The sequence below is a fragment of the Heloderma suspectum genome, chromosome 9 (genome assembly GCF_057233095.1).
Source record: "Heloderma suspectum isolate Gila_16-S chromosome 9, 16-S_ref, whole genome shotgun sequence".
NCBI classification, from domain to species: domain Eukaryota; kingdom Metazoa; phylum Chordata; class Lepidosauria; order Squamata; family Helodermatidae; genus Heloderma; species Heloderma suspectum.
This window is the reverse complement of record NC_139466.1, coordinates 38,431,848-38,457,993: the sequence shown is the minus strand read 5'-3', so window position 1 is coordinate 38,457,993 and position 26,146 is coordinate 38,431,848. Positions and strand designations below refer to the sequence as shown.

At 42.1% G+C, this 26,146-nt stretch overlaps 1 protein-coding gene across 1 annotated transcript in view; it reads left to right on the top strand.

Moving 5' to 3' along the window:
- Nucleotides 1-26,045, top strand: part of ZC3H12B (zinc finger CCCH-type containing 12B) — a 53,743-nt gene extending 27,698 nt beyond the window's left edge. Inside the window, exons 3-7 of the mRNA XM_084814151.1 lie at nt 12,386-13,128; nt 14,561-14,700; nt 17,160-17,394; nt 17,585-17,691; nt 19,146-26,045. Coding sequence (XP_084670277.1) covers nt 12,527-13,128; nt 14,561-14,700; nt 17,160-17,394; nt 17,585-17,691; nt 19,146-20,569 — 2,508 coding nt within the window. The 5' untranslated portion in view covers nt 12,386-12,526 and the 3' untranslated portion in view covers nt 20,570-26,045. The remainder of the gene's footprint in view (nt 1-12,385; nt 13,129-14,560; nt 14,701-17,159; nt 17,395-17,584; nt 17,692-19,145) is intronic.
- The last annotated feature ends 101 nt before the right edge of the window (nt 26,046-26,146 follow it).

Sequence of the window (26,146 nt, the reverse complement as noted above, 5' to 3'; positions counted from 1 at the left end):
TTTTTGAACCCTACTTGTGCTGTTGCCACTCTGATTAATAGTTCTGTGCACTCTGTTCATTTATCCTACACTGAAAACTGATGGGTAATGTCCATATCAAACTCTGGAATGCATTTGTTAACAGTGCCATATTAGTGCCAGCACTGTGCCAAAGGAAATGAACTTGGATAGATTTCCCACAATTAAGAATGGGTGTGTATATGTCAGTATATGCCTTGGTGTGTATTGGGAGTGGATAGTGGTGCCTGTCTGTAAAACATCAATTTAATATACAGTTTGAAGTTCCCTTTAGGATACCATATTACTTTATGTCCCTCCATTCCAAGTGTCTTGCCACTGACCAGATGAGATCCCAGAATAATAAAGTAAGAAGTATGAAAACTTGTCCACACCTGTTTTCTTTGAATTTGCAAAGTTCAAGAAATTGGTGGCTATAATTTCATTTCATTTCATTTCATTCCATTCCATTCCATTTATTACACTTCTATACTGCCCAATAGCCAAAGTTCACTGGGCAGTTTACAAAGATTACAAACCTTAAAAATACAATATTGGACTGTGTGTGTGTGTGTGTGTGTGTGCGCGCGTGCGCGCGTGTGTATATGTATAAATAAATAAATATGCTGCGTTCTAGTGAACCTACTTCGTTAGAACTTGTGGCTGGTGAAAATTATTCTTAAGGATGTTCTTAATATGAAGTTTGATCACAAATTTGTTTTTATTTTTAATCCAGTATTGATTCACAAATATGGAACCAGGTGTTGAAGGGTGAAAGAACTTGATCTCTTCTAAGAGACTAGTCCCTGGTAAATGAAATAAAACTGTGGGCATGTCTTAGCTGTGTGTGCTCGGTTTAATCTTCCTCCTGAACCATGTGCCCTTGTTCCTGTTCAGAGATGCCCGCGATTATAGCATATGACTTATAAATTAAACTTGCCTATGTGTGAGGGGAAAAAAGCAGAAAAAATGTGTAGGGCAAGGATTGTCTAGTTCTACATAAAGGATGTGGTCATACGTGGCACTGATTTCTGCCAGCCTGAATGCAAGGTATCTTCAGTCATATTAATGATTCCACGATGTAATAATAAAAAAGAAACTGCAACTTACATACAGTTGTTCTTGACCATATGACATATTTGACTGTGGTCATATAATAGGTACTCAGTTATTGTCAATAATTGACAAGTATCTTATCCCTATTAGTAGTTGTAGCAGATGACTCTAGTACCTGAAAGCTTACACCATAATAAATTTGTTAGTCTTTAAGGTGACACAAGACTCTGTGTGTGTCCCCCAAAGTACGGTTTTCATGGTAACTTACTGATGCTTTTTGCAAATGCTTTCAATTGAAATGTACCCCTGAAATAAATTAGTGACTGCATTTTGTTTTAAGGCTTTCATGATTCATGTTGATCTTCTGAAGCTTATGAGCATTAACCTTATTTTCCACTTGAAGTGGACTGTCCATGAAGTTGGATCTTGTGCTATTGATCGTCATACTGTGTTTGAATTATTCGTTTGGACTGAATCACTGTCCTCACTGAAATTAGTTGCTGTATTTGTATTATATATAGCCAAATGAAGGGCAAGACTAGATGTGATGGTGGCAGAACCCACTCCCCCTGGTGCATTAGTTCTGATAGTGGAAGCAAGCTCAGTTGGGAGCAAAGCATTTGGGGGGCGGGGTAGGGGAGGAAAAAGCCTACAGGGTACTAAGCAGGGGGGGGTTGTTTCTGTTACCTATGCAACCCTTTTCCTCCAAAAACTAGACACTTCATCCCACTTCCTGTATGAGAGCAGTAATCACAGACCTGATTTGGTTTTACAAAAGGTTGCTACTGTCACTTCTAGTTGGGCCCCTGCTGACAGGAAATTGTCACAGAAAAGAACATGAGAGCTTGACATGCTCAGGATGTTGAATTTACAGAACAAATAATTTTAGAGCGGCCAGAATTTTCTTTTTTGGTAGGAAACTTTCTGGAAGACAGAGTTACATGCACTGTGCACTTCAGCAGAGTAGTTGCTTCATATGCTGACTCTTATTAACTCTTACTGAGTTAGTAATGTGAAGGCCACGTCCCTGCACAGAAATTTACGTGCAGTGGCTCTTTCCATGCTGGTGTGAGAATGGCACTTGTAAGCAGTGTGCTAACAGCAAGTGCGCTTGGGAGTTTTGTGTATCCTGCTGGTCTTCACACAACCACCATCATATTTGGCACCAGTGGGTAGATGTCTGCATGGTATGCATCTACCACAGATGAACAGGAGAACAGACCCTTTGTTTCTTTAACTAGGGTGCAAACTGAAGTTTGTTTTCTAAGCTCAGAATTCCCCTTCCTTATTTGCATACCAAGCCTGGATTGCAAAAGAAAGGTCATTCAAAAAGTTAGTTTTCAGTTTCTGTTTCAGCGAGCAAGGGAAATGGCATACTTCACAATTAAAATGAGCAGACCACAGCACTGCAAAATCTTTCCCAGATTGCAAAATGTATGTCTGTAATTTTCATGAGTATCTTAACAGCTTAGTTCATTTTTTCCTGGCAAATATATCAGGAAAAAAACCCTGAGAAAAAGTGGTGATAACCACTCTTGTTTGCAGCTAAGTTTTCCTTGTCATAGCTTGCTGGCCATAGCATATGTGTGGAATTCTGTCATCTGGGAAGATGGCTCTGTCCATGTTGCCTGTCCTGGAGTGGAGAAGGAAAAAGAGGAACCATATATTAAGGCCTAGCTCATTTCAAGGCAAAACACTCTTCGTCAGGGGCAACTGACTTGAGTGGCATCCTATACCCACTTACCTGGGAGCAAGCCCCACTGAACTCAGTGGGACTTGCTTATAGGATTGTGTTACTGGTCTTTTTAAGGCCGAGAAGCAAAAATGGTTCTGTCTGTCACTTGAAGAAACTGAGTCAGTTGCCTCTGAAGAGCAGGTTGCTCTACAGGGAAATATGATTAGTTTAAAACTAGAAGTGAACGCTTCTGACCTTGTCTGGTGTGCAAAATACAGAGTACATGTGACTGGCAGTGAGAGAGGGAGAAGAAGTAACTATAGTAGGTAGAGCAGGGCATCGTTGACATTCCCAAGCTGCTATTACCCTGACAGGCTTCTCTCCCCCCCCCCCCCCCCAGCTGTTGTAATGATTGTCTTCCTCTCTGCCTAATGTGTAGTTAAGACAGACAAGTTAGGGTGTGTGTGTAGAAACCTGAACATTTTAGATGCTAGGCTTTTCAAGTGGTAGGTGACACCCCTGTTAGGGTAAAAGGTTTAAAAAATATATGTCTGCCAGAGTATGTGGTGGTATAATGGCCATTTCAAACAACACACCTTTGCACTTTGACAGTTCTGTCAAAAGATCTGCTTCCCCATATAAAGGAAGTGAAGTGGATCATGAAGGGAACTTTTTCAAAAGCTTTTCAAAAGGCTAATGCAAGGATCTTTGTAGGTTCAGTTATGAAGAGATCCCACAAGTGCAGTTATTTCTTCACTTATGTTTCTCTGGTAAGGAACTAAAGGGAGGAAGAGTTGCCATTATGTTTTGTTTAACCCTGTAGTTATTTTCAGTACTCCAGTAAAGAAGTATTGCCTCCTTATATATATTTAATCTTTGGAGAGACATTTTGCATTTACATTAAGACCATTAATTCCTTTCAGCACTCCCTTCCCATATTCAGGTACTTACTGTCATTCTGTAGAACATGCTTTCTTCCCTGTCACTGCAGGAAGAATGTATACAGATTTATACTTTGAAATAAAATCAAAATGTAGTTTGGCCTTTACTTATGTAGATGGGCACTTTATATTTTAACGAAGATTTATTTTGGTTAGGTGAGATCCTTCTTTCACATATAGATGAATGTTCAGTGGCACTTGAATAACATTTGGTGCCAGTCTTCAAGTTACATTTTAAATATAGAGGCCATATGCTATTGCATGTGGTTGTGCGGGTTCAGACACCATGGGAAACCAGGGTTTCTCGCTATGTGAGCCACAGGTTCTTGTGTTCCCCTCTATCATACCCATGAGAAACAGAGCAGAAACATTCAGTTCCAACTTTAAACTAAACATAGTTCCCTCTGATATCCAAACTTGGGGAAATATGGTTTGTTCATACTGTGTTAGTGAGAACAAGCCTGGATCAGTTTATGGTTTCAGGTCCTGGCTTGTTCTGAAAGCATAGTTTAAACAAATCACAGTTCTCCAAGTATGGATGGGTCCATGGCTCAGTGGTAGAGCAAGTGTGTTGCATGCCGAAGGTCCCAGGCTCAATCCCTGGCATCTCCAGGTACGGGTGGAAACTTTCCTGCCTGAAACCCCAGAGAGCCGCTTGTTGTTGTTTATTCGGTCAGTCGCTTCCGACTCTTCGTGACTTCATGGACCAGCCCACACCAGAGCTTCCTGTCGGCCATCGCCACCCCCAGCTCCCCCAAGGTCAAGTCGGTCACCTCCAGAATATCATCCATCCATCTTGCCCTTGGTCGGCCCCTCTTCCTTTTGCCTTCCACTTTCCCTAGCATCAGCATCTTCTCCAGGGGGTCCTGTCTTCTCATTATGTGGCCAAAGTACTTCAGTTTTGCCTTTAAGATCATTCCCTCAAGTGAGCAGTCTGGCTTTATTTCCTGGAGTATGGACTGGTTTGATCTTCTTGCAGTCCAAGACACTCTCAGAAATTTCCTCCAGCACCACAGTTCAAAAGCATCTATCTTCCTTCGCTCAGCCTTCCTTATGGTCCAGCTGTCACAGCCATAGGTTACTACAGGGAATACCATTGCTTTAACTACGCTACCTGTCAGTATTGACAGTACCCATGGTCTGACTCAGTATAAGGTAGCTTCCTATGTTTCTGTGATGTCACTTGGAACAGTGGTTAGCTTAAAATGAGAAGTAGATGTTTCTAATCGCTTCCGATAGCGTGCAAACGTCAGAACGTAAGAGGAATCCTACTGGATCAGACCAAAGTCTTATATAATCCATCATCCTCTCACCCACAGTGGCCAATCATATGCCTGTGAGAGGCCCACAAGCAGGATGTAAGGGCAATAGCCCTCTTCTGCTGCTGTTCCCCAGCAACTGGTATTCAGAGGCATGTTGCCTCTTACTCTGGAGGTAGCATATAGCCATCATGGCTAGTAGCCATTGATAGCCTTTGGGTACAATCCTATGAATGTTAAGACAGAAAAATGTCCCACAACTTCTAGCATTTCCCAGCCAGCCATGCTGGCTATGGAATGCTGGTGGTTGTAGGACTTTATCTAAACATGCATAGGATTGTACCTTTATTTATTTAAAAATATTTTCACCCTGCTCCTCAGCTAGACAGGCTCCCAGTGAGGCTTACAAACAGTTAAATAAGGTGATCCCTGCCTGCAAGTTTACAATCTAAATTTGTCTAATCCCCTTTTAAAGCCATCTTACATTGATGGCCATCATCTCATCTTGTAGTAAATGAATTCTATGGTTTATGCTCACCCTTTCATGGATCACTGCCTTGTTGTGGCGAAGGGGCTTGTGTAACTCAGTGAAGCCATAAGCTATGCTGTGCAGGGCCACCCAAGACGGACAGGTCATGGCAGAAAGTTCTGACAAAATGTGGTCCACTGGAGAAGGAAATGGCAGCCCACTCCAGTATTCTTGCCAAGAAAACCCCATGGAACGTATCACAAGGCTAAAAGATATGATGCCGGAAGATGAGCCGCTCAAGTCGGAAGGTGTCCAGTATACTACTGGGGAAGAGCAGAGGGTATTTCCAAGTAGCGCCAGAAAGAGTGAAGCGGCTGGGCCAAAGCCGAAAGGACACTCAGCTGTTGATGTGTCTGGCGGTGAAAAGAAAATCCGATGCTGTAAAGAACAATATTGTTTAGGAACATGGAATGTCAGATCAATGAATCAAGGTAAGCTGGAGGTGGTCAAACATGAGATGGCAAGATTGAACATCGACATCTTGGGAATCAGCGAACTAAAATGGACAAGCATGGGCGAATTTACTTCAGGTGACCATCATATCTACTACTGTGGGCAAGAATCCCTTAGAAGAAATGGAGTAGCACTCATAGTCAACAAAAGGGTGGGAAAAGCAGTACTGGGGTACAATTTCAAAAACGACAGAATGATCTCAGTACGAATCCAAGGCAAACCATTCAACATCACAGTAATTCAAGTCTATGCCCCAACCACTGAGGCCAAAGAAGCTGAGGTTGATCAGTTCTATGAAGACCTAAAACCCCTTCTAGAACTAACACCAAAAAAAGATGTCCTCTTCATCATAGGGGTTTGGAATGCTAAAGTAGGAAGTCAAGAAATCACCGGGATAACAGGCAAGCATGGCCTTGGTGTACAAAATGAAGCAGGACAAAGGCTAAGAGAGTTTTGCCAAGAGAACACGCTGATCATAGCAAACACTCTTTTCCAACAGCACAAGAGGCGACTCTACACATGGACATCACCAGATGGTCAATATCGAAATCAGATTGATTATGTCCTTTGCAGCCAAAGACGGAGAAGCTCTATACAGTCAGTAAAAACAAGACCTGGAGCTGACTGTGGCTCAGATCATGAGCTGCTTCTTGCAAAATTTCAGCTTAAATTGAAGAACGTAGGGAAAACCACTAAACCATTCAGGTATGACCTCAATCATATCCCTTATGAATATACAGTGGAGGTGAGGAATAGATTTCAGGGATTAGACCTGATAGACAGAGTGCCTGAGGAACTATGGACGGAGGTCCGTAACATTGTTCAGGACACAGCAACTCAATCTATCCCAAAGAAAAAGAAATGCAAGAAAGCAAAGTGGCTGTCTGATGAGGCTTTACAAGTAGCTGAGGAAAGAAGGGAAGCGAAAAGCAAGGGAGAAAGGGGAAGATAAATCCAACTGAATGCAGATTTCCAGAGAATAGCAAGCAGAGACAAGAAGGTCTTTTTAAATGAACAATGCAAAGAAATCGAGGAAAACAACAATGGGAAAGACTAGAGATCTTTTCAAGAAAATCGGAGATCTCAAGGGAACGTTTTGTGCGAAGACGGGCATGATAAAGGACAAAGAAGGCAGGGACCTAACAGAAGCAGATGATGAGATTAAGAAGAGGTGGAAAGAATACACAGAAGAACTATACAGGAAAGATCTGAATGTCCCTGATAGCCATGATAGTGCGGTCACTGAACTTGAGCCGGACAACCTAGACAGTGAAGTCAAGTGGGCCTTAGGAAGCATTACTAACAACAAAGCTAGCGGAGAAGACAGTCTTCCAGCTGAGCTTTTTAAAATCCTAAAAGATGATGCACTCAATATGCCAACAGATTTGGAACACTAAACAGTGGCCACAAGACTGGAAAAGGTCCGTTTACATTCCAATTCCAAAGAAAGGCAACGCCAAAGAGTGTTCAAACTACCGTACAATTGTGCTCATTTCACATGCCAGCATGGTTATGCTCAAAATCCTACAAGCTAGGCTTCAGCACTATGCGAACTGAGAACTACTGGAAGTACAAGCTGGGTTTCGAAGAGGCAGAGGAACTAGAGATCAAATCACCAACATTTGCTGGATCATGGAGAAAGCAAGAGAATTCCAGAAAAACCTCTATTTCTGCTTCATTGACTACGCTAAAGCCTTTGATTGTGTGGATCACAACGAAGTCTGGCAAATTCTGAAAGAGATGGGGGTACCAGACCACCTTACCTGTCTCCTGAGAAACCTGTACGAGGGTCAAGAAGCAACAGTAAGAACCAGACATGGAACAACCGATTGGTTCAAAATTGGGAAAGGAGTACGACAGGGCTGCATATTGTCGCCCTGCTTATTTAACTTATATGCAGAGTACATCATGAGAAACGCCGGGTTGGATGAATCACAGGTCGGAATTAAGATTGCCGGGAGAATTATCAACAACCTCAGATACGCGGATGATACCACCCTAATGGCAGAAAGCGAAGAGGATCTCAAGAGCCTCTTGTTGAGGGTGAAAGACGAGAGTGCAAAAGCTGGTTTGAAACTCAACATTAAAAAAATGAAGATCATGGCATCTGGGCCCATCACTTCCTGGCATATAGAAGGGGAAGAAATGGAAGCTGTGACAGATTTTATTTTCTTGGGCTCCAAGATCATCGCAGACGGTGACTGTAGCCATGAAATTAAAAGACGCTTGCTCCTTGGGAGGAAAGCTATGGCAAACCTAGACAGCAAAGTAAGAAGCAGAGGCATCACCTTGCTGACAAAGGTCCGTCTAATCAAAGCTGTGGTTTTCCCAGTAGTAACGTATGGCTGTGAGAGCTGGACTCTAAGGAAGGCTGAGCGCCGAAGAATCGATGCTTTCGAACTGTGGTGCTGGAGAAGACTGTTACGAGTCCCCTGGACTGCAAGGAGGTCAAATCAGTCAATCCTAAAGGAAATCAACCCTGACTGCTCATTGGAAGGACAGATAATGAATCTGAAGCTCAAATATTTTAGCCACCTAATGCGGAGAGAAAACTCACCGGAAAAGACCCTGATGCTGGGAAAGATTGAAGGCAAAAGGAGAAGGGGCGGCAGAGGATGAGATGGCTAGATAGCATCACTGATGCAATGAATATGGAATTGAGCACGTTCCGGGAGAGAGCGCAGGACAGGAAGGCCTGGCGTGCTATGGTCCATGGGGTCACGAGGAGTCGGACACGACTGAACGACAGCAACAGTAGTTTATGCTCAGTGTTAAGAAGTGGGCAGGAATAGAACCAGTGAAGGGAAAGCAGACATTTAGGGGGAAGCAGATTTCATCTAAAAGTTAGGAGAAATTTCCTAAGTGAGAGGTGTTCAGCAATGGAATAGACTGCCTTGGGAGGTGGTCGGTTCTCCTTCACTGGAGTTATTTAAGCAGAGGCTGGATGGCCATCAGTGAGGGATGCTGTAGCTTGCGTTGAGCTTGCATTGAGCAGGGGCTGGACTAGAGGATCTTTGTGGTCCCTCTAACTCTGTGATTCTAAGCACTTACTTTTGTTTGCCCTGAATCTCCCACCATTTAGCTTCATTGCATGACAGCAGGTTTTAGTAGTAATCCTTGGAGGACATCACTTTTTACATTCCTCCATTTTGAGAATTGTCCTTTCATTCTTACTCTCTGCTTCCTGCCCTCTATTAGCAGTCCATAAGAGGGCCTGTTCTCTTATCCCTTGTCTGCTACTCAGGAGCTCATGGTTATCAACTTTGTCGAAAAGCTTTTTGAAAGTCCAAGTATACAGTGTCTACTGGATTGCCCCAGTCCTTATGCATGTTTTATCTGAAGTACTTTTATGCCCCTCCTCAGCCACAAAGGTTCCCAGAGTGACTTATATATAACCAATTAAACCAGGCAGTCCCTGCTTGCAGGCTTACAATCAAAAAAGGCAGGACACACAAGGAAGAAGGAACTGGGAGGGAAGAAAAAATAATCGTTTTAGTGGGGCTGCTGGAATGGCTCTCCTCTCCCTCTCCTCTCATCTCGCTAGGATGGCTCCTGGTGGTGACACTTGAGAGAGGAGGAGCCTTCATGAGGGAAGTCTTGAGCAGAGAGTGTTGACACTCTCAAAGAACTCTAAAGGTTAGTGAGACAGGACTTACCTTTACAGAGCCCATGTTGATTCTTCTTCAGCAAGACTTGTAGTCCTATATGATAATTTTATCTTTAATAATGCTTTCCTCCAATTTATTCCAGACAGACATTATGCTAACCAGTGTATAGTTTCCTCGGTCCCCCTCAGGTCCTCTTTTAAAAGATGTTGTTACATTGGCTGTTTTCCAGTCCTTTGATACAGAGATGGATTTTAGGGACAAATTACATTTTTTTAAAAGTTAGAAGATCATTAATTTCACATTTGAGTTCTTTAAGAACTCTTGGGTGGATACCACTCAGACCTGGTGGTTTGTTAATTTTGACGTTTTCAGTGAGGCGAAGGAAGAGAGGATGGGACATCACTAGCTCAAGGCTTGCTGTGGCTCATTCACATTGTGAGCAACCATGTTTCCCATTGCATCTGAACTGGACCACTGAGTTAGACCTTGATGCTCGTCGGCATTGCTTCTCTTTCCCATCCCTTTAACTGGAGATGCCAGTGATTGAACCTGGAACCACTTGCAGGCAAAAGATGTCATCTGTCAGTGAGTTGTGTCCCTGGCCTCTGTTCAAAGTATAAGGACATTTATCCTGCAGCACTTTACAGATGAAAATAAGGGACACCCCTGTTCTTTGCCTGAAGCTGTGCCTTACACATTACCGAAGGCTTTTCTCTGCGTGTTGTATGCTATATTCACTGAGTTGGATCCAGATTTACAGTAGACCCATTGAAATCAATGGTATTTCAGTTGGTCATTACTTATGAAGTTCCATAGATTTCACTGTGTCTATTCTAAGTATGACTTAGTCTGGTTCCAGCCCAATTACTCTGTGATAATTTGTCCCATACTGGTTTCTAAAACAGTCCTGCTAGTAAACTGCTCGTAACAGATTGTTCCTTCTTTTTTCATAAACACAAACTCCTGAATGTTTTATCTCTCTGTGGATTAAATTGTACTTAATATAAAATGGTTGCAATTTGAATAAATTGTACAGCATTTTCTGTCTGGATGGGGTGGTATTTTCTATTTATTCTGCCCCCGCCCCCCGTCAGAGACATGGCAGCAGTCCAGCCTTAGTTGCACTGACATCCCATCAAAAGCAATGGAGTGGAACTTAGTTTGTATGTGATTGATTTCATTAGGATTTCCATCTGAATATTGCTGGATTGTACTCTTCATTTCTGGAGACCCAAGGGAATGGACAGAAACTAGTGAAAGTAGCTACTTTTTTTTTTTTAAGGCTATACTCAACATCTCCCCAAAAGAGAAAAGAGGGACAGTGATGTATGAGGGATGGATACCAGAAAGTAGAAACTATTCCTGATAAATAGGGACAGTTGGAGGACATGGGACATATGTGGCTAGTAATATAGAAATAGTTTCACTTATGTGTTTTCGCAACAGGCATCAACGTTAATAAAGGAATCAGTCTTTAGTCTGAAAAATCCAACCGGTGAAAAGAGGATAAGGCTGCAATCCCATGCACATTTACTTGGGAGTAAATCCCATTGGACTCAATAGGATTTATATTTGAGTAGACATCCATAGGACTACACTGTAAGGCTGTAAGCATATGCACGTTTAGCTGGATGTAAGCCTCACTGAACGCAGTGGGAATGACTGCATAGATTGTGCTGTAAAAATCTTGTGCTGAAGAGGGCTAAGCAAAGTGCAGGCATGGAACCAATTGCTAGAAATGATAAGTGTTGCTTTCTGTGGTTCACAGTGCTCATTGCCATAAAAGACACAGAAAGTAAGTTGTGCTTGCTAGGTACACCTAACTTCTCCAGTTTAATGAGATTGAAGTGTAACTAAGTGGGAGTTTGCGTGAACCCCTCACTGTGTAGCTCTGCTCTCCCCCCGGCCAATGCATGTGACAGCCATTTGAAGGGGCCATATGCATGTACCGCTCCATGCAAGGGGAGTGGGGATTCTGGGCCAAACCCCTAGGCTCCTCATGTGGCTGGCAAATGTGTTGGTGGGGTGGGCAGGGCTAAGCAGTGTGACCCCCTCACATGTTCTTTCAAAGTGTGAGTGGGTTCAAGTGAACTCCCCTATTAGTTTCTCTGGATTGGGGACACATTTTCTAATTCACAACTGCTGTTTAATTATTTATTTATTACATTTCTATACCGCCCAATAGTGCCCTGGGCAGTTCAAAACAATTAAAGCCAATACTATATAAGACACATTATAAAAGTTTAAAAATTTAAAACTACAGTATAAAATAAAAGTAAAAACCCAGATAAAACCTAGCAGCAGTGCAAAGATGTAATATACAGTGGCACTTTTAAAACAAAAGAGATAAAAGACTAAAATGCTTGGGAAAACAAAAAGGTCCTCACATGGTGCCAGAAAGAGCACAATTTATGCGCTAGGCGAGCCTCTCTGAGAAGACCATTCCACAACCGGGGTGCCACAGTAGAAAAGGCTGTCTTCTTGGTAGCCACCCACCTCACTTCCTTTGTCAAGGGCTCCCAAGAGAAGGACAGCCATGGATGGATGATCTTAGGGTCCAGGCAGATACTTATGGGAAGTATCCTTCCCGATCCTTCAGGAAGGTATCTGACAGTGCATTAACTTCAGTACTGAATTCACTGTGTGGGTGGTGTAGGTATAATTGCTGTCACTGCCTTAAATACAAACTTTGTGGGGACTGACGGGAATGGAATTAAATTTACTGTGATTAAAAACAACAGAATTGCGAACTACATTGTAATCCAGTTAAACAAAAATGTGTTTTGTAAATGTTTTGTTAATTGTTTTGCATTAGTTCTTAAAATCTAATTGTATATGCTGTGTATTTCTTCCCTCCACCCCCAAAGGAACATGTGGTCGGCTTTGTGTATATCACAGATCAAACCCAACCTGTGACGTGATTGACAAGATGATGCAGTGGAGTACCAATTCTGAGCAGCTTTGGCAGTGAGAGGAATTTGGGTTCATCTGGCCAGAAGGTGAACGTGATGACGGCCTGGTCTATGGTGGAAAGGCTGAAAATGGAAAAGAGGCGCTCCCAAGAAGAAAGGACTGCAGAGCAAGAGGGTGGGGACTGCAGTGCAGAATCTGAAGAATGGACAAGCTCAGAGAGTGAACCTGAGCAGCCTTACTTCCGAAACAGCTGCAGCAACACTCATTGGAGGGAGAAAGAGATTTCCCACAAACCACATCGGCAGCTTTGCCGCTCCCCTTGCTTGGATCGTCCGAGTTTTTCGCAGAGCAGCCTTCTTCAGGATTTAAAATTGGAAGAGAGTAAAACAAACTTGAACAAAGAATATCAAGCTAAAATTGATTTTGCTTTAAAACTGGGATATGCTGGAGATCAGATTCAAGCTGTGTTGAACAAGCTGGGGGCAGATGCTCTCATCAATGACATTTTGGCAGAGCTTGTAAGACTTGGAAACAAGGCTGAGAGTGAAGGACAAGCTGGTACTGGAAGTACCACTGGTACCCCTGGTACTGGTCCGAAAGAGACTGCCAGTCCTGAGCTGTCTCTGGAAGATGAAGTCGTGGACAGCTCTGACAACCTGAGACCAATCGTCATTGATGGGAGTAATGTGGCAATGAGGTAATTTGGCAGAAATATAACACAATACATTCAAAAGCAGCAACAATAAATTAGTTAAAAGGTCCCTTGCACCAACCATCAGAACTCAAAAACCCTACTGAAAGAGAGGAGTCTTAGGTGCCTACCAAATTTGACGTCACCATTGAATGGCTATTAAGGTTGCAGTCATAACCCTATATGCACTTACCTGGGAGTAAGTCCCATTGGACTCAGTAGGGCTTACTCCTGAGTAGGAAAAATGGAAAAAACAGAAATAGAGAAATCCCAGGTGCCTATAGAAAAAAGGTTTATTATAGTTTTATATTGGCCTGACGTATTTCAGAAATACTGATTTACTCAAGGGCTTATCTTGTAGTCAAGATTCCTGCACTCGTGCCTCCCCTCCTCTTTTTATCCTTACTTCTGAGTAGACATGCATTAAAGGTAAAGGTGTCCCCAACCAGTCGTGTCCAACTCTAGGGTGTGGTGCTCATCCCCATTTCTAAGCCGAAGAGCCAGCGCTGTCCGAAGACGCTTCCGTGGTCATGTGGCCGGCATGACTGAACACCGAGGTGCACGGAACGCTGTTACCTTTCCCACCGCAGCGGTACCTATTTATGTGCTTGCAATTTCTTGCTTTCGAACTGCTAGGTTGGCAGGAGCTGGGACTGAAGACGGGAGCTCACTCCGTCACGCAGCACTCGGGTCGCAAACTGCTGTCCTGCAGACCTTCAGGTCTGCAGTTCAGCGTCTTAACCACTAAGCCACCGCGGCCCTTAAGACATGCATTAGGATTACACTATTAGTTTCTTATAGCATGTCATGGAGTATAAAGTCTGTTTCTATTCCTTGAAGTATTACTTTAAAGTTCAAATAAAATTTCAGGCCTTACTCTTACTGATAAGAATGGAATTCACTGAAGTAAATTGGCAGGGCATTATTCACACTCTGTGGTGATTTATTTCTCTCTGTAACACAGATCTGAAAAGCAGCTTACAATTTACGGACCATTTGCTAGGTACCAGTGTTGCAAGTGGGCCCTATCCACTGAAATCAAAGTGTTTTTTTCTAAAACATTAACAGATTTTTGAGAAAAATTGTCTTATTTCAGATCTGTTTAATACTATTTGCTAGACTATAATAAATGGCCTACCTCTTTTTTTATTACATTTTTCTTCCAACCCCCCCCCTCTCCCCTGGACTATGGTGTGCATAGTCTCTTGCCCTTATCCTCACAGCAATCCTGTGAAGTCGGTTAAGATGAGAGACGGTGAACTGGCCCAAGGTCTCTTTCTGGTTGAGCAGGAATTTGAATTTGGGTCTTCTTGGTTGACGTCCAGCACACTAACCACTACACCGCACTAGCTTGTCTGGTTTTAGGTATTTTAGAATACAGATAATACCAAAAAACGTAAGATCAGTACTCTCTGAATTACTTTGCTTTGTTTTCCAGCCATGGGAATAAAGAAGGATTTTCCTGTAGAGGGATCCAGTTAGCTGTTGACTGGTTTCTCGAGAAAGGTCACAAAGATATTACAGTATTTGTGCCTACATGGAGAAAAGAGCAATCGCGACCAGATGCACCAATTACAGGTAGCAATTCAAACACAGATTTGTTTTCTTCAGTTGGTAAAATAGTTGCTGTTCTGAAGTTGATATTTACTGTGGTGGATACTGATGTTATAAGGCGTAATACGCAGTTGAATATTCAAGTCCCACTGATTTAAACAAGACTCTTGCATTTTCCCCATCCCACATTTCCTCGCTTATCTTTCCATTTTATTTCAGTAACTCCAATGGAGATCCCCCCCGGCAGGTGTGTTGGAACTTCAGAGGAAAAATGGGGGGGGGGGAGTTTAACCCTCCTCTCCTGGAATGCTTTGGTCCTGATCTGAATTGTGCATACTTACACAGGAGTAAAAGTGAAGCCTCAGCAATGTGAATTTTAAATATTAAATCAGGAAGTGTGAACTTTTGCAGCAATGAACTTTTGAACTTCCAGAATTGCGCACTTCTGGGAGAACAAACAACAGCAACAAAACTCCACACAAAGATCATGGTAGGAGGGAGCAGCAAAGGGAGGGAGAGCTTTGGCTACTTCTGTCATTCTCCGCTCACTGGTGTGAACAGAATGTGAGTTTCCCCTGGCATTGTAGACAGTCCATGGCAATTCTGCTTGTAGTGTACAGCAGAAGAGCAGTGATTGGCTGTGCCAGAAGTCCTCCAAGTGGAAGAGCCCTTAATACTGTCTTACCGTGAATGGAGATTTGCTGTTTCCACCTGGCCACAACCTGTCCATGTTTGCAGGCAGCGTTGTGCCTGGCTCAGATGATGATCTCTGTTCATATAGTTTCACATTCTGCCTTTACCAAACATTCTCTTAAGTACTTGCACAAAGGAATCTTCTCCTAAGCACTTATTTGTGAAAGTACATGAATGCTGTTGGGGTGCTGTGGTGTAGGGGTGCTTTTGGGCTGAGACACTCCTAAAATTAATTGAAGAGGTTAAAGAGGGTTGACAAATAAATACAATGCCTGTGATCCAATTGAAGTTGATTGCAGCTGAGTTAAGTTCTGTTGGGTCAGCGACAGTTGGCTCCTGACCAGTGAACTGGGAGGATTTGATAAGCACTTACCAGATTCGCACTTCCTGAATTAATATGTGAACCAGAACGCAGGTGTCCTTTGGTCCTCTTTTCAGAATTTTGCGATGCAGTTCTTTAAACCAAAAATGTGTACAAAACTGTGCACAGAAATGTATTTATTTTATTTATTATATTTATATCCCACCTTTCTTCCATCATGGAACTCAAGGTAGCTCCATGTTTTTCCAGGTGGTCTCCCCTCCAAGCACTGTCAAGATCCAGACCTGCTTAGCTTCAGCAAGGTGGCTGCCTCATGTGCCTTCAGTCTATGCCCCAATGCTTTTTAAATACTTTTATTAGTGGAAGAAACCTACAAAACAACATTATATTAAGGAAAACTGCTTGCAAAAAAAATCCATGAGGCAGATGTGCATACAAAAATGGATACATTAGGAAAAATGTGCACAAAAATATACACATTTTTAATTAAAAAAGCACAAACTGATGTAGAAACAGGATAGAACAAACTTAAGATGTGAAAAATGATAGAAACCAAAATGGACAGATTTATCCTCCCTAATCCTGACTAATCTGGCTCAGGATGATAATGTACTGATGCCCCATTTTTGGGAATGGTAGAACAGAAGGGCTTGGATTAATACAAAATTACCAGGTGCATATGAACCAGAGACTAAGGCCCAGTCTAGACAGCCCATCACAGGACTATTTCTGGACTTTTCCTCTTTGAACTGCAGGTGGACATGTTAGATTTGTTAGATTTTTGCTCGGGGGCGGGGGAGTTCCATAACATAGAAAAAACAAGTATGTTAGCTGTGCTAGGCTAGGACCCTTCTCCCTGACATCTAATTTTCTGTTGCAGGGATTTTTTTTTTTAAGGGAGAGCATTCAGGTCATGTGATCTTTCCACATGCAGCTGGAAGTTGTACAGTCCAGGAACAGTTTCAACATGTTTATGAGCTGCTTGTTTAGGGGTCAAACTGGGGAAGAAGCAGAAAATGGGAAGATGAATCGAAATTGCATTGTAGATCACCCCTGTATTGACTGGGGGTGATGAGAGGTGTAGTTCAACACATCTGGAGGATACCAAGTTGGGGAAGGCTGTCCTAATGGGATTCACACCAGGCAAGATACTTCAACCCCAGTAGTATCTGTTTAAGAAAGATATTGCAGATTGTGAAGCAAAATCTGTAGTATGGCAATAATCCAACAAGACATACTATGTGATGTGAACAACACACGCCAACCACGATTGCAGGTGACTTGGATCCATTTTCTGTAAAATACCCAACTATTTTTGAATTCAGCTTAAATGTGGTACCATCTAAGTGACAATGTTAATAGTCAGAAAGTATTCTTCCTGATACAGAACTGTAAACAATGACAGACGCCAGCAACTTTATCCAAAGACCTAACCTTAACAGGTTCTTTTATAAACCTGATTTTGCAGATCAAGAAATTTTACACAAACTGGAAAAGGAAAAAATTCTTGTTTTCACCCCATCTCGGAGAGTTCAAGGGAGAAGGGTAGTCTGCTATGATGACCGTTTCATAGTGAAACTGGCTTATGACTCTGATGGCATCATCGTCTCAAATGACAATTATCGTGACCTCCAAAATGAAAAGCCAGAATGGAAGAAATTCATAGAGGAACGGCTGCTGATGTATTCTTTCGTGAATGACAAGTAGGTTTTTTTTTCCTTTACGAGTGGGTGACGATGATGATGATGAAGAAGACCCCACTGAGCTCATAGCTGTGACAAAATTGAGCTTGGGGTTTCCTGGCACATTCTCAGCTGCTCCTTTCTTGCCACTCTACAATTTTAGCAGGAATTAACACTAGCAGGTAACATTTGTCTGTCTCTCTCTTCCCAGGTTTATGCCACCCGATGACCCATTAGGACGCCATGGCCCTAGCCTTGAAAACTTCTTGAGGAAAAAGCCTGTTATTCCAGAGCACAAAAAACAACCGTGTCCTTATGGTGAGTTGTGCAACACTTCAATGTTTGAGAGACAGAATAAAGAATTAATATCCTTAGTAACAAATAAAAATCATAGCGGGCCATCTGTGTACATATGAAATAATGTCAGAGGTACAGATAGTGGTAGTGCATTGATAGGAGTGTGGGGGGAGATATTTTGTTTGGGGTTGGCTTGCAGTTACTCAGACGGGAACCAACATGGGTTAAACTATTGGAAGGAAATAAAGTTGGAGATTCAGTGCTTGGAAACATTTAAGCCCTCCCTTCCTAGAAAAGTTACTTGACTAATCCAGTGTGATGGCCAGAGAGACCCCGAATAAGTCAAAGGCAAAAAATGGTAAATGTAAATTGCCCTGGATTTCTTTAATTGAAGGGTAGTGTAGAAATGTGTTAAATAATTTTTTACAACCTGGTGAGATATTTGAAAATAAATCCTCTTCCGCTGTTCCTTCCCTCTTGCTTGGGCTCTTGGCAGATCCACAGCCAGGGGATCTATTTTACTAATGTAGGTATAGCTCCTGTTGAGGACCTCTCCATGGTCCTTGGCTGGGAGACTAAGGAAGTTATCTTCACATTTGTAATTTACTTTCACAGCACTCCTATGTTGCAAGTTAGGCAGAAAGATGGTGGCCCAAGGCCATTCATTATGTGTATGTATAAAAAGAAAATAATGGCCCTGTTCAGATGTAGTGGTGGTGGCCTGTGGCAAATTGTGGGTTAATTAATTCACAAATTGCAGGGACGTGCAGTGTGTCTGTGCCACTCCCTATTTCCATTAACAACCCTCAAATGCTGTATTTGGGGGTTGTTCCCATGACATCTGAACAGGTGCACTTGGGGTTGGTTCATGGGTTAAATGATCCCAAGTAACTCATGGCTTGTTCTTGGGTTAACTTGGGGTTCAGACATCACGGAAACAACCCTTGAATGTGGCATTGGGCTCAGTGCACATCCCCGCAATTTGTGGGGTAACTAACCCATGATTTGCCGCCAGACATCACTATTACATCTGAACAGGGTCAGTGTGTGAAACTGCCAGTTAAAAAGATCAGGTAGCAGTGGAAAACCTCTGCCTGAGACCCAGGAAAGCTGCTGCCAGTCAAAGTAGATATTATTGGGCCAAATGGACCATTGACTCAGTATAAGGTGCTTTCCTGTGTTCCTTTGAGTGGAAATTTGATACCAGGTCTTTATTGTGCAAGCACATTGCTGTCTCTAAATGCTGCCTTCAGGGAGTTTTATGTCACTTGGGAAAGAAAAAGGAAGCAGTGACATGAATCAAGTGCATTTGGGTCTTTTAACCAAGGAAATGTGTTGGCCTTTTATCCATATGAGATTAGGAGTGCCCTCTAGCTATGGCTGTTACAATAAGAGTAAAGGACCTTGTGCTTAGGTAATCAAGATACATGTCTTGCAAAGAACATACCTAATCTGAGAGATCTTGTTTTTTCCAGGCAAAAAGTGCACCTATGGACACAAATGTAAATATTATCACCCGGAACGAGCAAACCAGCCCCTGAGATCCGTAGCAGATGAGCTTCGCATCAGTGCCAAATTATCTGCTGTGAAAACAATGAGCGAAGGAGCACTGGCTAAGTGTGGCACAGGGGCAGCCCTTTCCAAAGGGGAAATCACTTCAGAAGTGAAGCGCATTGCTCCAAAACGTCAGTCTGATCCAAGCATTCGGTCTGTGGCTGTGGAGCCTGAGGACAGGCTGTCAATGGCACGGAAGTCTGAGGCTAATTCTGTCCCTTCCCTTGTGTCAGCCTTAAGTGTCCCAACCATTCCGCCTTCTAAAAGCCATGCTGTTGGGGCATTAAATACTCGATCAGCAAGTAGCCCCGTACCAGGTTCATCACAGTTCACACATCAGAAGTCCTCACTGGAACACATGGCCAGTGTGCAGTATCCTCCCATCCTGGTCACCAATAGCCATGGCACTTCAATGAACTACACAGATCAGTACCCAAAGTATGAGTCTCTGGGAGATCATGGCTATTATTCCATGCTCAGTGACTTCTCCAATTTGAGCATTAGCAGCATGCATAACACAGATTATTATGGGGCTGACGTAGACCAAGGTATATACTCAAGAAATTCAAGTCCATGTCCTGACAGTTGCTTAAGCCATACAAGTAATGATTCTTACTCCTCGTATACGGACTTGTATCTGGGTGTAGGAGATACAAGCCCAGAAGACAGTGTGAAGGTTCATCGACTTCCACCACAAAGCCGTCTTCAGCCGTTTTCTCATGGTTATCACGAGACCTTAACGAGAGTTCAGAGCTATGGTACTGAAGGAACGAAACATCCTCCTCGGAAACATTCAGCTTCCCATTTACCACTGCACGTCCAACACCCGGTCATTGGGGCACGGTCCAGTTGCCCAGGAGACTACCCTGTGCCGCTGAATGTTCACCCATCAGCCACTGCCCAGCCAAGCCGGGCCCTTGTTATGACAAGAATGGACAGTATTTCTGACTCACGGCTTTATGAAAGCAATCCCACACGACAAAAACGGCCGCCCCTCTGTCGAGAACAGCATGCCAGTTGGGATCCATTACCATGCGCGACTGATACCTATGCTTACCATTCCTACCCACTGAGCAACAACCTCATGCAACCATGTTATGAGCCTGTAATGGTGAGAAGCATGCCTGAGAAGATGGAACAGCTCTGGCGGAATCCTTGGGTTGGAGTCTGTGGTGAGCCGCAAGAGCCGCACATTATACCAGAGCACCAGTATCAAACCTATAAGAATCTCTGCAATATTTTTCCTGCTAGCGTTGTCCTCTCTGTAATGGAGAAGAATCCTCACATGGCAGATGCACAACAGTTGGCAGCTATGATTGTTGCCAAATTGAGAACAGGGCGTTAAAAGGAGCTTAAGTTTTGAATTCTTGAAGATCAATATTGAAAATACAGTGCAAGCATTCTGGAGGAGATCTCTACAAATGACAAGATATTCTCTATTTGTAAATAGTTTTTAACTGCGGTATACAACTCTGTATATTGTTGTAGCAATTATATTTAATATATGTGAGGCATTCTGTAAAAGCAGATTGTATTATAAATATGAGTATTTAAGAATTTTTAAAGCAGGGATTTTTAAAAAGGCATTTTACAGGAAGTGCATACCTTATGCATGGATGTATCATTTACTGAATCCAAAAGGTCATATGTTTATGTCTAAAACAGGTCCTTAAAAACTGTTAGCAATTATATTGCATGACACAATGTATAGTTTTCAGTATTTACTGACATGTTGTTCCATCAAATAAGCTCTGTGCACTTGAACATCCTCCTCACAGACAGAAGCTTGGCATCTTAGGCATCCATCTTCAGATTTTCTTATGGTAAGAAAAGGCTAATCGGTTGGCATGCCTTGTATCCTCAGAGGGCTTTTGCACATATTGAGTGGCTCCAGCATAAAGAGGCTCTTTGGGGGAGGCCCAGTTCTCTGGGGAATCCACTATGTGCACAGTGGAGATGTCCTTTTGCACATCAGGAGCATGGCCCAACCTTGAAGGGAATGTGGTGCTTGCATGAAATACAGTGAACGTGTACCTTGAACCTTCTGGATAGCTTTAGCTTGCGCCCTTTGGGCACGGGAACATCAGTGACAAATGGACCACTTGTAAGCAAGTAAAATCATTCTCGGCTAAATACTGCTGTAAGATTTGCACTTATAAATGTTGTTATAATTGGCATTTCTAAGCTTTTAAATCTACCCAATTAATCCCAGTCCAAAAGCAGTCAAGTTGCAGCATCTCAGATTTAATTCTGCTTTCCTTTTCATAGTGATTTGACCATACATATCCCATGAAATTGCCTGAATGGATGCTAAAGTATGTAGCTTTAAAAATTCTCTTACCAGCTTTAATTGGTATTGGAAGGCAGGGCAGTTTTCAAAGGGATGCTACAGAATTGGGGATACTGCCAACTTGCTTGCTTTTTGCACTTTAAAATCCATGCAAAGGTGAGCGTTTGCTTCCTATCACTCTTTGTTTGACAGACCAGGATCATCATTCTGTGGGTGGCAATTTTTGCGCATTGGGTATTTTTGCTCAGGGGTGGGCAAATTTGTAGCTAAATGTCTCCCACAAGAGGTATTTATGGTAGTGGTGGTGGCTTTTTAATTTTTTCTTGTTTTTTTTAAAGCTGCACTGACTGGACACCCTTTTTAAATCCAAATGTGTATTTCAACATTTTGAACCACTACTAACTCGATACGTCTCGAGCTAGGACTTGTTGACTTCTACTGTAGTTTTTTTTCATGAAAGTCGAGAAGGCCTGGTTTCTGGCCTTTTGTTTCTTCATGAGAAGGTGTGACACTGCCTAAATGTTTCTTACTATGAAACACACGGAACGTGAGGCTGCAGTCAGGGTTGTTTCTGGTGTTTTGATAATGGCTTGCAAGCTGCTTTCAGGTTATTGTTGATCCCAGTGGGAAAAAAGACCAAACTAGATAATAGTGTTTTCTTCGTGAATGATTGTACTGATGCTCGGAATGGCTGGTGGCCCGTTTCTGTTTTTCATTAAATGAGTATACTTTAAGGTGGTTGTGAAGAGGGATGATCATGCATTAAGATGGATGTTCACCACTAGCCAACAGGTGGTGGTAATTCCAACCCATGCTGATCAAGTCCGCTGGTCACAATAAAACTGGGCAGAGAGTTTGGGCCCAGTACAGGCCAGGCAGCATCCATAGCCAGAGTAGTAGTACATCTGTGCCAAAAAGAAAGAAAAAAGGAACTCCGCTAGCTTGCTGTGATTCTGGTTGTGTGCACAAATGCTGAACTGAGAGGAAGGTGCTGTCTGGACACACTGATCTAAATACAATAAAGGCTAACAGGATCAGTTCACCCACGATATAAATTCTTTGTATTTTCAAGGGACTCAGAGGTCACCTGCATATAGTATTATTGCCATTTCATGATGTCGTACTCTGTTTAAAAACTGTGTCAGCTTTATTTCTAGGCATTAAAATGCCTGAATGCCAAGTGACACAACCATTGTGTTTATTGTAGCTGGCTGCTTTTTTCAAGTCGGTGCAGAAATGTGTCAGTGACACACTGTTCTGAACCATTCATTGTGATCACATGCTGCTGAACCTGTTTTAGAAAGGCTTGGGATGGCACACCACATTGACCTGTGGTTAGGAGGGCTCTTGCCCTTTGCACTGATTGCTTCATTCAATCATTTAGAAGTGCACAGCAGAATGCAGACCAGCTCTGTACTTTTAATCTGAGCATCATTAGACACACTAACTGTAAAATGCTTGGCATTTAAACACGAAAAATGTTTGAAAACATTGTTTTGATCAACTTTCTAAACAAGTACCTTCTCAATCAGAATGGGATCCCTTTATTATTGAGTTACTTTATACTTCCTTGCGTGGTATAAAAGCAGCTGAGAGCACCTCAAATAACCAGAAACGACCTTTTGTTTGTTGATACAAATTGTATCTCTTTCTTGATTGTATAAAAAAATGTACAAAAGCCATGTCTAGATTAGCTTCAATATTGTATTTTCATCACTATGTTTGTGACACTGTGTGTCACAGGAGAGTAGCCCATGGGGGATTCTGAATCTTTTTATTTAAAATGGGCACTTAACAGTTTATAGAAAAAGGCAACTTTTGAAATCCACTTTATTACTATAATGTGCACAGCTAGTGTGTGTACATTTAAGAGCACTATGCTGCATAAGTTATATTAAGTCTATTTATTAAATGAATGCATTCTTGCAATGGATTCTTTTTTTGTAAAGTATCAGTGTTGATAGGTTGATGTTCATATTTATACACAAAGCTGTTGACAGTAAAAACCGCTGTACATCCCGCTTTTGTTCTTAACAGGACAATTACTAAAGTATGATTTAGGTTCAGTGTGAAATTTTGTGCACTCACAACCTGTTGCATGGAATTCAGTTTATGTATGTACAAAAATGGGCGTTCTCCATTTTACTCCTAATTTAAGGCAACTCTCGCAGGGGATTTTAGAGGAGTCTTTCACCAGACCTAATGTTGAGCAGAAGTTACTGCATGAGGTTTTTATTGGGGGCAAAAATATTTTACTGTGATGGTCAGTAAAAGTTCTATATTTAGTTCTATATATTGTTTAGTTCTATATTAAAAATGCAAGTCTTTTTTTTAGTGCTTTCTTGAGAAGAAATAAACATTGCTGTGGAGAGCAAGTAGTGTACCATAACTGTAGCGCATATTTTCCTTAGGAAAGGAAGGAGAATCCCTCTTTTCCTAAAAAGATTCCCAAATCTGTCTTCTCTACAAGGAAGGGAGAATGAACATTTGTAGTCTGCAATTTTTTTGCCTGCCAATTATTTTTCAATGAAACTTTTAAATATTTCTGTTGTCTTGATTCATTTCTCGCTTTTTCCTTCTCCTTTTCTCATGCCAGTTCAAAACACTGACATTTCACTTCCTTCATCTCTTAATGCAGAATTTCTTCTAACATAGAAGGGATGGTATAAAAACAAGTCACAATCACCTATATTGTAAATATAAGACTCTGTTTTAAAATGCTCTTTTTGAGAGCACAGTATTTAATTTTTTTAAATTGTGTACCAAACTGCTACCGAATATTTGTCTGTCTAAATTAAAAACGACCCAGTAATCTCCCTCTTGTAAAATATTTATTTGAATTTTAACTTTCTGTAATTTATTATTGAAGAGTGCTTAATATTCATCTTGCTCCACAACTGAGATGTGTCTGGGAAAACACACAAGGTCGTTTTAGAATGCAACCCTAAGTTAAGTGATTTTGTAAATATGATATGCTATTTAGTATTGTTTTTGCTTGTATACACATGATTTTTGACTACAATTAGGGTGCAATCCTATGCATGTTTAGACAGAGAACAGGCCTACAACTCCCAGCATTCCCTAGCCAGCAAATGCATAGGATTGCGCCCTTAGTCCTCTTGTTGTACTATTGAGCTACAGTACTTTGCTTTCCTCATTTGTAGAATTAAACATTACTGTTTAATGGTTGTAGTAAAAATTTATAAAATCTCTTTGGGTTTTTTTGTTGACCCAAATATAATGTAAGTCTCAATGACAAAGAGTGAAGATAAGACTTCACAGCCAGTTGCCCCGATCCAGCAAGATGCATGCAGGGAAGCGGGCTTCCGCAAGTGCAGAAGCTGATTGCATATCATGATGGCAATCCAGCCCCTACTGAACTGGCTGTCTGATGCAGAAGGGGATGAGCAGTAACGTGGAGCTAGTGCTGGGTCAGGGCCAGCATGTGGTGTATAATATCAGTATAATATTTTGTGCAGTGCTTTTATCTACAGGTGCATGTTTAAGGCATTCGCTGGCATGGGATGCATGTCGCCTTTGTAAAAAATGTTTTTATAAACTAAATGGCTGAGATAATCACCAAAGCATCAGCTTGCAAGAGGGACAGAAACCATTTTTCCCTTAATGTGAAAATTGATGGCTTCAATTTTTTAGTGATCAACAGCATTAGTTGTAGGTGTCTCCCTGTAATATCTACTGAGCAAATGATGTACTTGAGAAACTCTACTGGGCTTGACGTCGCCTCAGCTGCTCTCTGGTCCCGCTGAACGTGCTTGATGTCACAACTGAATTCTAAGTCTTGTGCCAGGTTTACACCCTCCCAGGCCTGGGACAACGGCACCAGTTTTGAACCCACGCGTTGAGAGTCTACCCTAGAGAGCAGGATTGATTAACACCAAGTCATTTGCTTAGACGACTAACTTGAGAAGTATTGCTATGTTTTGAACTGCCAAATAGTTGCTTGCAAGCAGCACATGTACCAGACTGCTGAATATTTTTATGTCCAGGGCATTAGATACACATTTTGCTAGAGGTCTTGCCAAAGGGTGCAGCCCACCAAGCGCTGCTGATGAGTAGCCACATTGTTGTGGCTTTGGCAGGAGCCTCGAGCAAAGCCCGAAATGAAATGAAGGATGGCTGCCCAGCAGCAGAACTTGTCAGACAGCATCTATTTAGTGTGTGACACTTTTGAGGTTCAGGCATTCCTCTTGCATAGGGCTGCTACTTACACATGCATGTACACACTAGCACAGATCTCATTGTCATTTCATGCAAAAAGAATCTAAGTGCCCATTTACTTATGAGGCTGCTTAATGTGGCTCCAGCTTGCTTGTATTTATAACTCACAAGTTCTGGTGGGTGATGTGGGCAACAAAGTCTGTTGAAATGTATCTCAAATGTTATGGGGGGGGATGATATCTGCCCCATCAGAATACTTCTGATTACTGTATAACAGGTTTTGTGTAGCCGTTTTATATCTAGGTATTTCTATAAATGTATAATAAACTGAGTCACTTGCTCAATACCTCTGAAATCATCTCATGTATTTCTCTTTGCAACTTATTACGAAGAAGGCTAACCAGTCTCATCAGTTTCGTAGCTGGTTTCATATTAATTGAAAATGTGTTTTTT